The 12,674-nt window shown below is 46.7% G+C and overlaps 1 protein-coding gene across 2 annotated transcripts in view; it reads right to left on the reverse strand.

The window, feature by feature from the left end:
- The window catches only part of EFTUD2 (elongation factor Tu GTP binding domain containing 2), a 65,030-nt gene that overhangs the window by 30,489 nt on the left and 21,867 nt on the right, over positions 1–12,674 (reverse strand). For both annotated transcript variants that reach the window (XM_021681757.1, XR_006541299.1), the window contains exons 11-16: positions 10,765–10,889; positions 5,545–5,608; positions 5,078–5,168; positions 3,031–3,166; positions 1,776–1,903; positions 697–890 (exon numbers count right to left, since the gene is read on the reverse strand). In XM_021681757.1, coding sequence (XP_021537432.1) covers positions 697–890; positions 1,776–1,903; positions 3,031–3,166; positions 5,078–5,168; positions 5,545–5,608; positions 10,765–10,889 — 738 coding nt within the window. The remainder of the gene's footprint in view (positions 1–696; positions 891–1,775; positions 1,904–3,030; positions 3,167–5,077; positions 5,169–5,544; positions 5,609–10,764; positions 10,890–12,674) is intronic.

Raw genomic sequence — 12,674 nt, forward strand, 5'->3', positions numbered from 1 at the left:
GAAAACCCAGTTCCAGTTGGATAGTAGTGGTAAGCAAGGCCCTGCCCAAGGGGTAGAAGGTAAGGAGATGCCAGAAGCATCCTAGAAGACACTGTGACTGTCCTAGCTCATCAGTCTTCTGCCTTCTAGGGAACAGCTGAATCCGGGGGAGGGGACGGGGGCCGGCGGCAAGGTGCGGCAGCAACAGCAGGGACAGGACTGCCTCCGCTCTGCTTGCTAGCTGAGAAGCCAAACTTAGGAACTCACAAGCAGCCCAGAGGCCCAAGCTAACTCTGATTCTGAAGATGGGGAAGCTACAAGGGATCCAGCAAAATCTTCTGTCTTGGTCAAAGAATAGTCAGTGGAGGCTGGGAGACAACTTCTTTTGGGAAGAAACATAAAGGTTATGACTTAGGAACACAGAAAAGGAAGAGAGAATTAAGAGTAAAAATAGAAATCCTGTTTCAAAAGTTTACACAAGCCATTCAAAACGCGAAAGCAAGGCTCTTGGCATTATCCCAACAGTAGCTGCCTTTTGGCCCTAGCAACTCTGGGTAGTAAGAACTAGAAGTCAACAGATGTGAGGGAGGGTCCGCTGATCTACTGTAGGGGGCCATGCAGCCTCTGTGCTTCCAAGGAGGACTACTCCTTCCAGCTCCTTGTGGCAGCTCCAGGGACAAGGCCAAGGCATGCCTCCTAGGCTGTGGTGGGCGGTACCTGGCCACAGAGATCCAGAGGCGGCCCACGGTGCATATCTGGGAGTCTTCCTCATCCTCCAGGGTGTAGTTCTCCCCCAATACCTTCACAGGCTGCCCAGCGTGGATGGTGCCACTTAGCACCCGGCCGAAGGCATGAAACTGAACTCCATCATCTGTGCTGTACATCTTGGTAGTGTGGCACATCAGGGGACCCTGGAGATGGGGACAGAGTGCAGGCTCCACCACACATATTCCCATGGTAAATACCACGGTCTCTACCTCCCGTGACAGCAATGACATGAGCTCCGGGAAGAGGCTGCCCAGACCTGGAGGAAGATACGTCAATCTCCGGGGAAAATCCCAAACCACGCCCTACCCCCTGCTTAGTTAATAAATGTCACAGGCATAGCAAAAAAACTCTTTTCCTTTTCTCTAGGGGGATGAGGGCAATGGCAAAGAAAAGTAGGTTTAGGATGGCAGACTGGCACTGTTAACTTGCAAGATTACAAGACTTGCTTGCCCCAAATTCCCTCCGAAGACCTAACACAATTCTCAACTGGTTGTATGTTTATGCCAAGAAACTAGACTGACTTAGGAATGGCTGGGAAAGACTGTTCTATTTTTTAATTTTTAGTTTTATTTATTTACTTATTTTTAAAGTAAGCTGTACACTCAATGTGGAACTTGAACTCATGACCCCAAGATCAACAGTCACACGCTCTACTGATGGAGCCAGTCAGGCGCCCCTGGGAAAGATCTTTTTAAAGCCCAAGGCTGACAAGGTTAGCTACCATTTGTTGAATCTTTACTGTCTGTCAGGCACCATGCTGAACACAACTGTAATACCTCCTATCTTATTCAATTCTTGTAACAATCACATATGTATCATTACCTTCATTTTATAAACCAAGACTCTTAGAAAGATTGAATAATGTTCCCAAGATCATACCACTAGGCTTTGAATTCAGGTCTGTTTGACTCTGCTCAGGGGAGTGAGTGGCAAACAAGGATGGAAAGAAGGCATTCTTCCTATGACCAGAAAACAGCATCCCCATACATGAGGGAAAAAAATCAAGAGAAATGGGGGCTTTCCCTTACGTCGGGGTCACAGTCGCTCATGGCCTCGCCGAGATCAGAATCCACACCACCGGTGTAGGTGTGCTCTATCTTGGGCTTGGCGCCCACCTTTGGAGAGGGGATGTGCTGCACACACATGTCCACAAAGCCTGTGGAGGGAGAAGAGCAAGCCATTACCATACACTCTCACAGGGGGAAGTGAGCGGTGAGTTATGGATCTGCTTGTGATAGCCAGAGCGCTAAAAGCCAGAGGACTGATGTTCGGGTCTAAAAGTTATGGCGCCACACTTACGTCAGAGAAGAGCAAGAAGCAGGGCTCAGTGGTTTCTTGGAACTCAGCTGACAAAAATTTTCAAGTATCTCTACCAATCCACGATCTTATATTGAATATAAGCACTTACTGAGCGCTTACACTAAATAAGTACCCTCTCTCTTTAGATCTACTTAGAACAATCCCTAAATTGACTCTTTTCCTTTGGGAAACATTGCACACGTTTCCGTTCTATACACGATCCTGCTTTTCTAATGGCTAATGAGCCATGCAAGAGAGGACCTCCATTAGCACCTTGGGGAAGGCAGATCTGTTTTCAGTTGGTATCTCCTAGGTCAGACTGATGGCCAGCCCATAATGAACTACTAAAATTACGTACTTGGGAGGATTCAGACACCTAATTGCCACCAGACTGCTGAGGGGGCCCTTAGACATTACCTTTCCCGCCTCACTTATTTTACAGATGAGAAATCGAGTCACAGAAGAATTGGGTGGCTGCCCCAGGGTCTCACCACATGGAAGGGTCAGGGCCACAACAGGAGCAAGACTCAGGTCTTTTCTCAACTGGTCCGGGTCTTGTTCTACTGTATCACCTGCCTTCCCTGCCACTCAAATAGAGGAGACAGGAGCTCGGAGGAAAGAGAAATCCGGGCTTGGTGTTTTCCCCACTACTTCCCATAACTCATGAGTCTAATCTTCCTGACCGCCCCCTGGCAAAAATACTAGAACCTCAGAATCTGCTCCCCCATCTCCTTTATTTAAATGCACCCTCCTCCTGGTAGGGAAATTTAATTGCTTCTGTTTTCCAAGAGAGACTTCTTGGTACCGTCCACTGAAGAAGACAGCTAGTAAGAAAATCCAGGTGCTGGACATCCTGACTTGCAGTTTCTTTAAAAGAGCCTTACATCTCTGAACACCGCTGTGGGATGAGGAAAAGCTCCACACCATACGTGTGGCAGAACATGATGATGGGGATGGGAAAGGGGCCGTGAGCTCTTTTGTTACCTGTGAACTCGCCAAAGAATTTTTTGCAGACCAGCCTGAGCAGGGGGCGGATGTTCAGCTTCAGCTCCTCCTTGGTCAGGTGAATGCCTAGCTCGTCCAGAGTCCTGGGGAGGCTGGTGTCCACGTCACCCACAACCTGTGTGGGTACCAGACACCACGTTGGCTGTAGTGACAGCCCCGGTGTGGTGCCTGCCATAGAGGGCAAGGGCAGAAGGCAATCTGAAGGGTCGCTGCACTAAGTTCTCTTCTATAGGAAGAGCTCTTGGCAAGGACAACTATTTGATTTCCCGGAAATCTTTGGTACCTACTCTTCAAACCAACCCCAGGTGAAAAGGGCTTGGTTAAATGCCCACACCAGCCAATAAACCTGGACCTCTCAAATGGACCTTCAGTGCTGCCCCCTGATGTCTGAAAAGAAGCATCTCATCCCACTCAGGAAATCCTTACCCTACCCTTCCCTATTTTATTTTAATTTTTTTTTTTAAAGATTTCATTTATTTATTTATTTGAGAGAGAGAATGAGGGAGAGAGAGCATGAGAGGGGGGAGGGTCAGAGGGAGAAGCAGACTCCCCGCTGAGCAGGGAGTCTGATGCGGGACTCGATCCCGGGACTCCAGGATCACGACCTGAGCCAAAGGCAGTCGCTTAACCAACTGAGCCACCCAGGCGCCCTACCCTTCCCTATTTTAGAGACTTCTTAGATTTAGAGGATCACTGCACCGGAAGGAACCAAAAAAGGTCACCTAGCAGTCCATCCACTGGTAGGGCAAGGCCAAGCTAAATCATCCTTAGCAGACTCAAGGTCTCTACCGAGACAGATTCTATAAATTTCTTTTATTAATCCATTCCAGTCTGACACAAGATACTAAGTATTTTTCAGCACTAATAAATTTTAATCATGCTATTTTGTCTTGTTGCTATGTTTTATTTTTTTGTCAGTTGGAATGGCCACACACATTCTGTGTGTGTGTTCACTGTGTCCAGGGCTTATTAAACACTTGAATATTTTATAACTGTCTTGGAAAAAAGATCTATGAAAATTCCCATACAATGTTACCCTTTTACCTCTGCCTTTTAGGTAGCACAAATTCATGTAACGCAACGCTATGCTCTTTTCTTTGAAGCATCCCACATGTTTAACTACATCCTTACCACTGTCTGATGCATCCTTTTTTCTTTTTTCAAGTAAGCTCTATGCCCAACATGGGGCTTGAACTCATGACCCAGAGATCAAGAGTCGCATGCTCTACCAACTGAGCCAGCCAGGTGCCCCATGATGAATCCTTTTCAATTTGACAAACATCACGTACATACATGCCCGGAAAAGTCATTAAAAGCAAGCTCATATAGCCATTCTGTTACTGGATGCAAAACACTTCATTTGAGAAGTACCATAATTCATTTAATCAGATTCTTATTGGTAAACATTTAACTTATTTCCAGTTTTTTCCCCCTGGTGTTGTAAATAATGTTTTAACATATATGTTATATATATGTTAAAACCTGGAGTACTTTCTCAATTTGATCTGTAAATCAAATCCCCACAACTAAAATTATGAGTTCTCAAGTGTCATTTTTTTCTTTTTTTTTTTTAAGATTTTATTTATTTGACAGAGAGAGACAAAGCGAGAGAGGGAACACAAGCAGGGGGAGTGGGAGAGGGAGAAGCAGGTTTCCCACAAACAGGAAGCCCGATGCAGGGCTCGATCCCAGGACCCCGGGATCATGACCTGAGCCGAAGGCAGACGCTCAACGACTGAGCCACCCAGGCGCCCCTCAAGAGTCATATTCTTTTGAATAGACAAAATTTTTACACAAATTTCTCCAGGGCCTTTTCCTTTTTCTGTATCTTCTCCCTTCACTCTGAATTCAATAGCATTTAGACAACTGTAGTGTCCTAGATCTAGAAGACTGGTGATCAACTATTCTCATACTTAAGTAATATGAAACTGAGCAGGTTTAGGGACAAGGGGAAGTGTGAGTTCACTAGCTTTTCCACCTCATGCTTACAAGGGCAGACCTGAATCAGGCAGCCTGACACACTCACCTGAGCAAGGATCTTATAAAGGGGCTCCAAGATAAACTCCACAAAGCTCCTCTGGGAGCTGCTGGTTGGGGCCTTTTTGGTGAACTTTCGTCTAAAGAGGAAAAAAAAAGAGTTATGGGTGAGCCAGCAGGGAGAAGGCATGTCACTGACCCCAAGGGTGAATCTCCTAAGTTCTGAATCTGAGCAGAGTCAAGGAGAAGGAACGTGTATGTGATCATATTTCCAAAGAGAGATTCCTGAGAGGGTACATGGTTATGACTTGCACGCACGCCTGCTGAGCTGTGAAGACGTCAAGAGAAACAGCCTCATCCTGTTAAGAGCTCATGAAGCCAATCCACTTAGAGGAGGAAAGATGACTGTCATGGCTAATAAAAAAGTAGGTTTTAATCTTAGGAACTCTTTCTCTGTCTTCACTTCCTGGGAAAATGGATCCCCCCTCTAAAGAGTCATTTCTCCATTCCACTTACGTTTTGGGGTTGAAATAAATGTCACCCCAGAGTCTTTTAGCAAATTCCTGGTAGTTAATGTCACCTGTAAGAGAAAACATACGATTATACTCTAAGCACTGTTTGAAAGTCTGATCCAGGTGCATAGGTGGTTTACAGCTGAGGAATTCTAGCACCTTCCTTTCCAAGGTCCGGACATTTCCTTCTACCCAGGCAGGCAGACAAGGATATTGAGGCACAGACAAGGATAGGACTGACCCAAAGTTGACAAGACTATGCTGGAGCCAAAACAAGCACCTAGAGGTGGATCTATGTCTAGCTCCATGTCTAGCAAACAAAAAACTGAGCTATGGACAAGGGTATGGTTTATACTCTTTCCTTTGATAAAACAGGCTCAACTGGGGACACCTGGGTGGCTCAGTCGTTAAGCGTCTGCCTTCGGCTCAGGTCATGATCCTGGAGTCCTGGGATCGAGCCCCGCATCGGGCACCCTGCTCGGCAGGAAGCCTGCTTCTCCCTCTCTCACTCCCCCTTCTTGTGTTCCCTCTCTCACTGTGTCTCTCTCTGTCAAATAAATAAAATCTTTAAAAAAAAAAAAAAAAAAACAGGCTCAACTGCCCATATGTTATGCTCTGCAACCCAGTTCCTTCTAGAAGTGAAGCTTGATGGCTCCTTCATTCTTTCTTGATCTACAGAAGCTCTCTGCTGCCAGTGTGGCAATCTCCCAGCTGCAGTGCCATGCTAAAGCTCCGACTAGCCCTAAGCCTCTGGAAGGCAGACATCTAGTCCTCTGGAGAGAAAACACCAAAGCCAACCTTTGTCTCATCTTTTACCAATTAATCTTTTTAGTTTGACTGTAACCCTTAATCCTGGTCAGACTGAGCCAAGCAATGGGGGCTTTTAAAATTCAAGATCTTCTCAGTCAAGAGCTCCTGTGACAGTCAATTGGATCACTGACGTCACCAACTAGCTCATGAGTATTTCTATCCAGATGTCAGACTGTTCTCTCTCACTCAAGATGGCAAACAGGGAATTCATCACCTTTTCCCTACAGCTATGTTCCCCTTCAGACTGTTCTCTCTTTCAGTGAGGCTACCCTTGGCACTTCATCCAAGCTCACAATCTTTTTCGTCCCCACTTTAATTACCAAATTCTTCCCTTCTTTCCCACATTAGTGAAGCTCTCTCCTCTGAATCCCTATGTCTATCACGCACCTCTAATACTGTACTTAATGTATGGTATAGCATACTCACGGTACTCACAAGAACCAGGCCTAGCGTGCTACAGAAGTGTAATAAACGCTCACTGAAAGAAGGGGTGAACATCTCTCCAACCCATCTCCTCCTTTTCGATCTCACAGATAACAAGAATCCAATATTTGCAATCCTGTATCTGAATATTGGTAAAAACGTCTAAATGAGTGTTCCTTCCTGCACTCTCTCCTCTCTCTGGCCTACCTTCCATCAGCTTTGCACATGTCAGCCCACCCCCATTTTTATTTTCATTTATCAATTTTTTAAACATAACTTTGTGGCATTTTTTCATTTATTTTATATGTGATTCTTTCTTTTTCCTTTTAAAGATTTTATTTATTCACTTGAGGCACACAGAGAGAGAGAGCACGAGCAGGGAGAGAGGCAGAGGGAGAGGAAAAACAGGCTCCCTGCTGAGCCAGCAGCCCGATGTGGGGCTCGATCCCAGGACCCTGGAATCATGACCTGAGCCGAAGGCAGATGCTCAACCATCTGAGCCACCCAGGCGCCCCATATGTGTATCTTTCTTAAGCAGGTTGTGAGAGAGAACTTGGATCCTGGGAAACACTTATAGACCCCAGGCTGGGAAAGTGGCCTTGGGACATGAATTTCATATTTTGTTTGCTTGAGACTGCCTGTGGAAGTAAGCCATCCTGGGACACAGGTTTTTGTTCTGCCCAGGAGCACAGTTCTTACTCAAGGACTTTTGGGGTAGGTGTGTGAATACGGGAAACAGGGTGGAGGGTACGTTGCCGAAGCACACAGTCAGGAAGTTTTAGGTTGGCCACTATGCAGGAAGTCTAGCTCCTGGAAAAGGAGAATTAGTTGAGGTAGTTGATTTATGCAAGAAATCGTCCCTGTCCCACCTCAGAGCATTCTCTGGATGTTTGGCAAAGTAGGGTCAGTGCCTCAGGCTGCTGCGGGGTAGCCTTATGCAGGTACTGCCCCTGAGGGTTAAGTTCAGCCCATAGCCTATGCATGTCCTTCTAGCAAAGCACAGGTTCTGCCCGCAGGTTTATTTATTTTTTATTTTATTTTTTAAAATACTTTATTTGAGAGAGAGAGCGAAAGAGCACAAGCAGGGGGAAGGGGCAGAGGGAGAGGGAGAAGAAGGTTCCCCGCTGAGCAGGGAGCCCGATGTGGGACTTGATCCCAGGACCCTGGGATCATGACCTGGGCTGAAGGCAGACGTTTAACCAACTGAGCCACCCAGGTGCCCCTGTCCGCACGTTTAAATGGTTGGCTAAACCAAAAGAAGAGTATTTTGTGACACGTGCAGCTCGTATTTCACTGCTCATAAATAAAGTCTTATAGGAACACGGTCACACTCATTCATCTACATATCGTCTGTGGCTGCTTTTGTGCTCTATCAGGGAAGTTAAATAGTTGTGACAGAGACCACGTGGTCTACAGCCCACCCCAATCTTTAATAGCTCCCAACTGCCTACAGAATAAAGTCAAAATTCCTTAATCTGGCATTCCAAACCCTCCTCGATGTGGTCCCACCCCTGCCTGCCCAGTTTTACTTCAACTCTTCTCCTTGGTGAGACGGTCCACCATTATTAAGCAGGCCATGGGTCCAAACCACCTGCCTCTGTGCCTCCTTGCCCAATGCTGCGAGTCTGGAATGCCCAGTTCCCCACTCCCCACCTGTCCACCAAACCCTATCTCCTCCTGCCCAAGTTGATGCTATACATTGTTGTTCATCACTCTGTGGATTTGTCTACCCCCAGACAGTGTTTCTACAAGTCACAGATCGTTTCCCACGCCCTGCCAGATTCCTAGTTAAGATGACAGGGCATCAACTGTGGCAGTACGGTGTGATAGAAAAAACCCCAAGTAGATTCCAGTCCCAAGCCCATCAGGAGGTTCTGGAACCCTGGGCACAGTTTCCCATATATGAAATTAAGGGGAAGGACTCAGTATTTCTGATGCTCCTTCCAGAGCTGACTTTATACAAGTCCGTATATGGCTTTTCATGATGATGATGTCAGAGCCCTCAGCTGGCTCCTCTAAATGAACAGTGGGTTCCAAGCATGGGTAATACTCTCCTGAGGCTTAGGGCTACCTTCAATCAGAAACTGAATCATTAATACATTGTAGTTACAGAAATGGTCTTGGGCTTTGCTTCACATGCTGTTATAAAGAACATTCAGAAACCTATAAACTAAAACCCTGCTCAGATGAGTTTCATTTATCGTCCATCTATTTCTCCCTTTTTATTTTATTTTTTTTAAAGATTTTTATTTATTTATTTGAGAGAGAGAGGCAGCGAGAGAGGGAACACAAGCAGGGGGAGAGCGAGAAGCAGGCTTCTGCTGAGCAGGGAGCCCGATGCGGGACTTGATCCCAGGACTCCGGGATCATGACCTGAGCCGAAGGCAGACGCTTAACGACTGAGCCACCCAGGTGCCCTTATTTCCCCTTTAAAAGAGCCAGCTACAGGGGCGCCTGGGTGGCTCAGATGGTTAAGCGTCTGCCTTCGGCTCAGGTCATGATCCCAGGGTCTTGGGATGGCGCCCCACACTGGGCTGCTGGCTCAGCGGGGAGCCTGCTCCTCCCTCTCCCTCTGCCTCTCCCCCTGCTCATGCTCTCTCTCTCTCTGTATCTCTGTGTCTCAAATGAATAAATAAAATCTTTAAAAGAGCCAGCTACAGACAACTAAAATATATGTCTAATAATAAAGTGGCTAAGTTATAATACATCTATCTATACATGGAGCACTAGGCAATTACAGAAAATAATTTTTAGGAATGAACTTTAATAAAATAGGCAAATGCTTATAATCCAATACTGAGTGAAAATTTATTTTGTGTTATTATATATTTTATATCTGTTATATCTTTCTCTATAAAATGTGATCTCATTTATGTAGAAAACCAAACAAAGAAAGGACTCTAACAAATATCTGCAATGGTTATGGTAATGAGGTTACGGGTGAATCTGCGTTCTTGACTAGATTTTACTGTATTTTCCAGTTCTCTACAATGAGGATGCAGTAAATATGTACATATTTAAAAAAAAAAAAAGTTGTATTTGCCCATTTCTTTCACAAGAGCAAGCGAAGGACAACTGAGTGGGGAGAACAGAAACACTGGAGCTGCAGCACCTGTCAGCTGCGAGACCTCTCACAGAGCCTCTCCTCAGCTCTCAAAACGGGTGATCATGACCCCCCAAAGGGGTACAGAGTTTGACACTGAGGACATGGTTGTTATCATCGGAATCTGAGGGAACTGGGAAGCACAAAGGCGGAGAGCACCAGAGTCTCTTGAGTTGGGCAGCGGGTCCCAGGGCTCTGGTGTCAAGGCTCCAGGGACCTGTAAAATCACTCAGCCGGGCATCCCAGCGGACTGCAAATCCAACGTGAGCTCTCGAGTAGGCCTATAAAATGTCGATGTGCCTAGATACGGTCGGAAAGACAGCTAGAAGCACCACTAGTGAGAGATCCCACCTTTGAGGAAGAGGTCTGAAAGAGCTGTGTGGTGGGCGTGGATCATTCCTTTCCGACAGTATCTGTCTCACAGTGGGAGAGATTCCTTTTTTTTTTTTTTATTTGACAGAGAGAGACACAGCGAGAGAGGGAATGCAAGCAGGGGGAGTGGGAGAGGGAGAAGCAGGCTTCCCGTGGAGAAGGGAGCCCGATGTGGGACTCGGATCCCAGGACCCCGGGATCATGACCTGAGCCGAAGGCAGACGCTTAACGACTGAGCCACCCAGGCGCCCCTGGGAGAGATTCTTATTCCTAAAATGAGCTCCCCCTTCACCCACTTCTTCCACAGGTACCTTTATTTTTCTATTCTTTAGAAACCACTTAGCCAAAAGAAAGGGTTAGGGGCCAAAGAGAGTGACAATAATGGTTCTGACAATAACAGTTGATAAAATGCTCCCAACAGGGGACTCTGGCATGAAGCCACTTCTAAACTCTTCAGCAGGAAAGGCACACATGACTCTGCGGAAGCTGGGAGGCAGACTGCCAGCCAGAGCTTACCAAAGGTGTCAGCATAGATCTTGGCAAAAGAGCCCAGCGTGAAGCAGATGCTGTACTGGGAGCTGGAGAAGCAGACGTTGCCCAGGAGCGGGGAAAGGATCAGGTTCTCATCCGTGGAATACATGCTGAAACAGAGATGAAACAGTCGTGAGCGCAGAGGCAGGCGGAGCAGCAACACCGACACAACGCCTGGGGGGAAGGGCAGGGACTCAGGGTCCCAGCCTCTCTCCAGCCCTCGCCCTCAGCACGTGCTTGCATCACACACTCAGCTTTGCCAGAGGCCTGGCCCAATAAAGTGACACGGTGGAGTTGTCCCCTAACTCCCAATAACGAGCTGATTTCCCAGAGCTGGGAACTTCATGCACGATCCTGGAGAAGATCCTGGAGAAGTTAACCACACCAAACAGACAAGGGGAAATTTGGAGGTCAGAGACAAAGATCTTGGAACACAAGAAATGAATCTAATGTGAAAGAGGAGTGCATTTCAGAGAAATCTCAATTTCACAAATACAAGCAGACATAAACACTAGAAATGGATAAATAACAAAAGATAAGGGTAACTTTGCTCCCCACTCTCATTGCCCTGTTCTCCTTTATTGTTTTGTTTAGCTTTGTTATACAAATTCATGTTAAAATTTTGTCTTAAAAGCCATGCATGCAGAAGCCACAGCATCCCAAGTTCATTAATGTTTAGAAGAAAACCAGTCGTACATAGGAATCCAATCCACAACCCTAACCCTACGGACAGATTGTTTTACAGAATTTTTCTCCCCTTTAAGATTTTATTTATCTATTTGACAGAGAGGGAGGGGGGGGAGAGAGAGAGAGAGAGAGAGAGAGAGCGCGCGCACGCGCACAAGCAGGGGGAGCAGCAGGCAGAGGGAGGGAGAGAAGCAGCCTCTCCAAGCAGGGAACCCAATGGAGGGCTCGATCCCAGGACCTCAGGATCACAACCTGAGCCAAAGGCAGACGCTTAACCGACTGAGCCACCCAGGTGCCCTGCTTTACAGAATTCCTTAAGTAATTTTTAAAAAAGATTTTATTTATTTATTCGACAGAGATATAGCGAGAGAGGGAACACAAGCAGAGGGAGTGAGAGAGGGAGAAGCAGGCTTCCCGCTCAGCAGGGAGCCCGATGCAGGGCTCGGTCCCAGGACCCTGGGATCATTACCTGAGCCGAAAGCAGACGCTTAATGACTGAGTCACCCAGGTGCCCCCAGAATTTCTTAATTTAGAAGTGAAAGTATTGGCTTATAAAGAGCAGTCCCCTACCTAGTCTACCCTCTCTCAAGTTATGCTCCCCTGAAGTAACTGCTTTCAACTTTTTTAAAACTTGTAGTGCATTTGTCCCATATTCCTGAAGAAAATGTTTATGTTGCTGTTACTTGTTTAGAGGCTGAGATCTGACTTCCTATTTTGGTGATCAGGATTTCGCCGCACCCCCCACTTTAAAGGGGATACATAAAGAAGTCTGACATTTCATTTTGGGGGCTCCTGATGTTATGTTAGTTTCCAGTCATTTTTAGCCCTTCTGGGCTGTTGAGAATTAGGGCTACACACCGAGGAGGCTCCTGAAGGTAATTCTGTCTCTGGCCATGGGGATACTATCCTTAACTGGAGAGGTGTTCTCTCAAAAGGACAGCCTTGTCCTGGGCCCTTTGAGGGGTCTCAAGAAGTCATCCAGTCCTGGGGCACCTGGGTGGCTCAGTTGGTTGGGCGACTGCCTTCAGCTCGGGTCATGATCCCAGGGTCCTGGGATCGAGTCCCACATCGGGCTCCCGGCTCAGCAGGAAGCCTGCTTCTCCCTCTCCCACTCCCCCTGCTTGTGTACCTGCTCTCGCTGTCTCTGTCTCTGTCAAATAAATAAATAAAATCTTTAAAAAAAAAAAAAAAAAAAAGAAGTCATCCAG

This window comes from Neomonachus schauinslandi, chromosome 15, assembly GCF_002201575.2.
Source record: "Neomonachus schauinslandi chromosome 15, ASM220157v2, whole genome shotgun sequence".
NCBI classification, from domain to species: domain Eukaryota; kingdom Metazoa; phylum Chordata; class Mammalia; order Carnivora; family Phocidae; genus Neomonachus; species Neomonachus schauinslandi.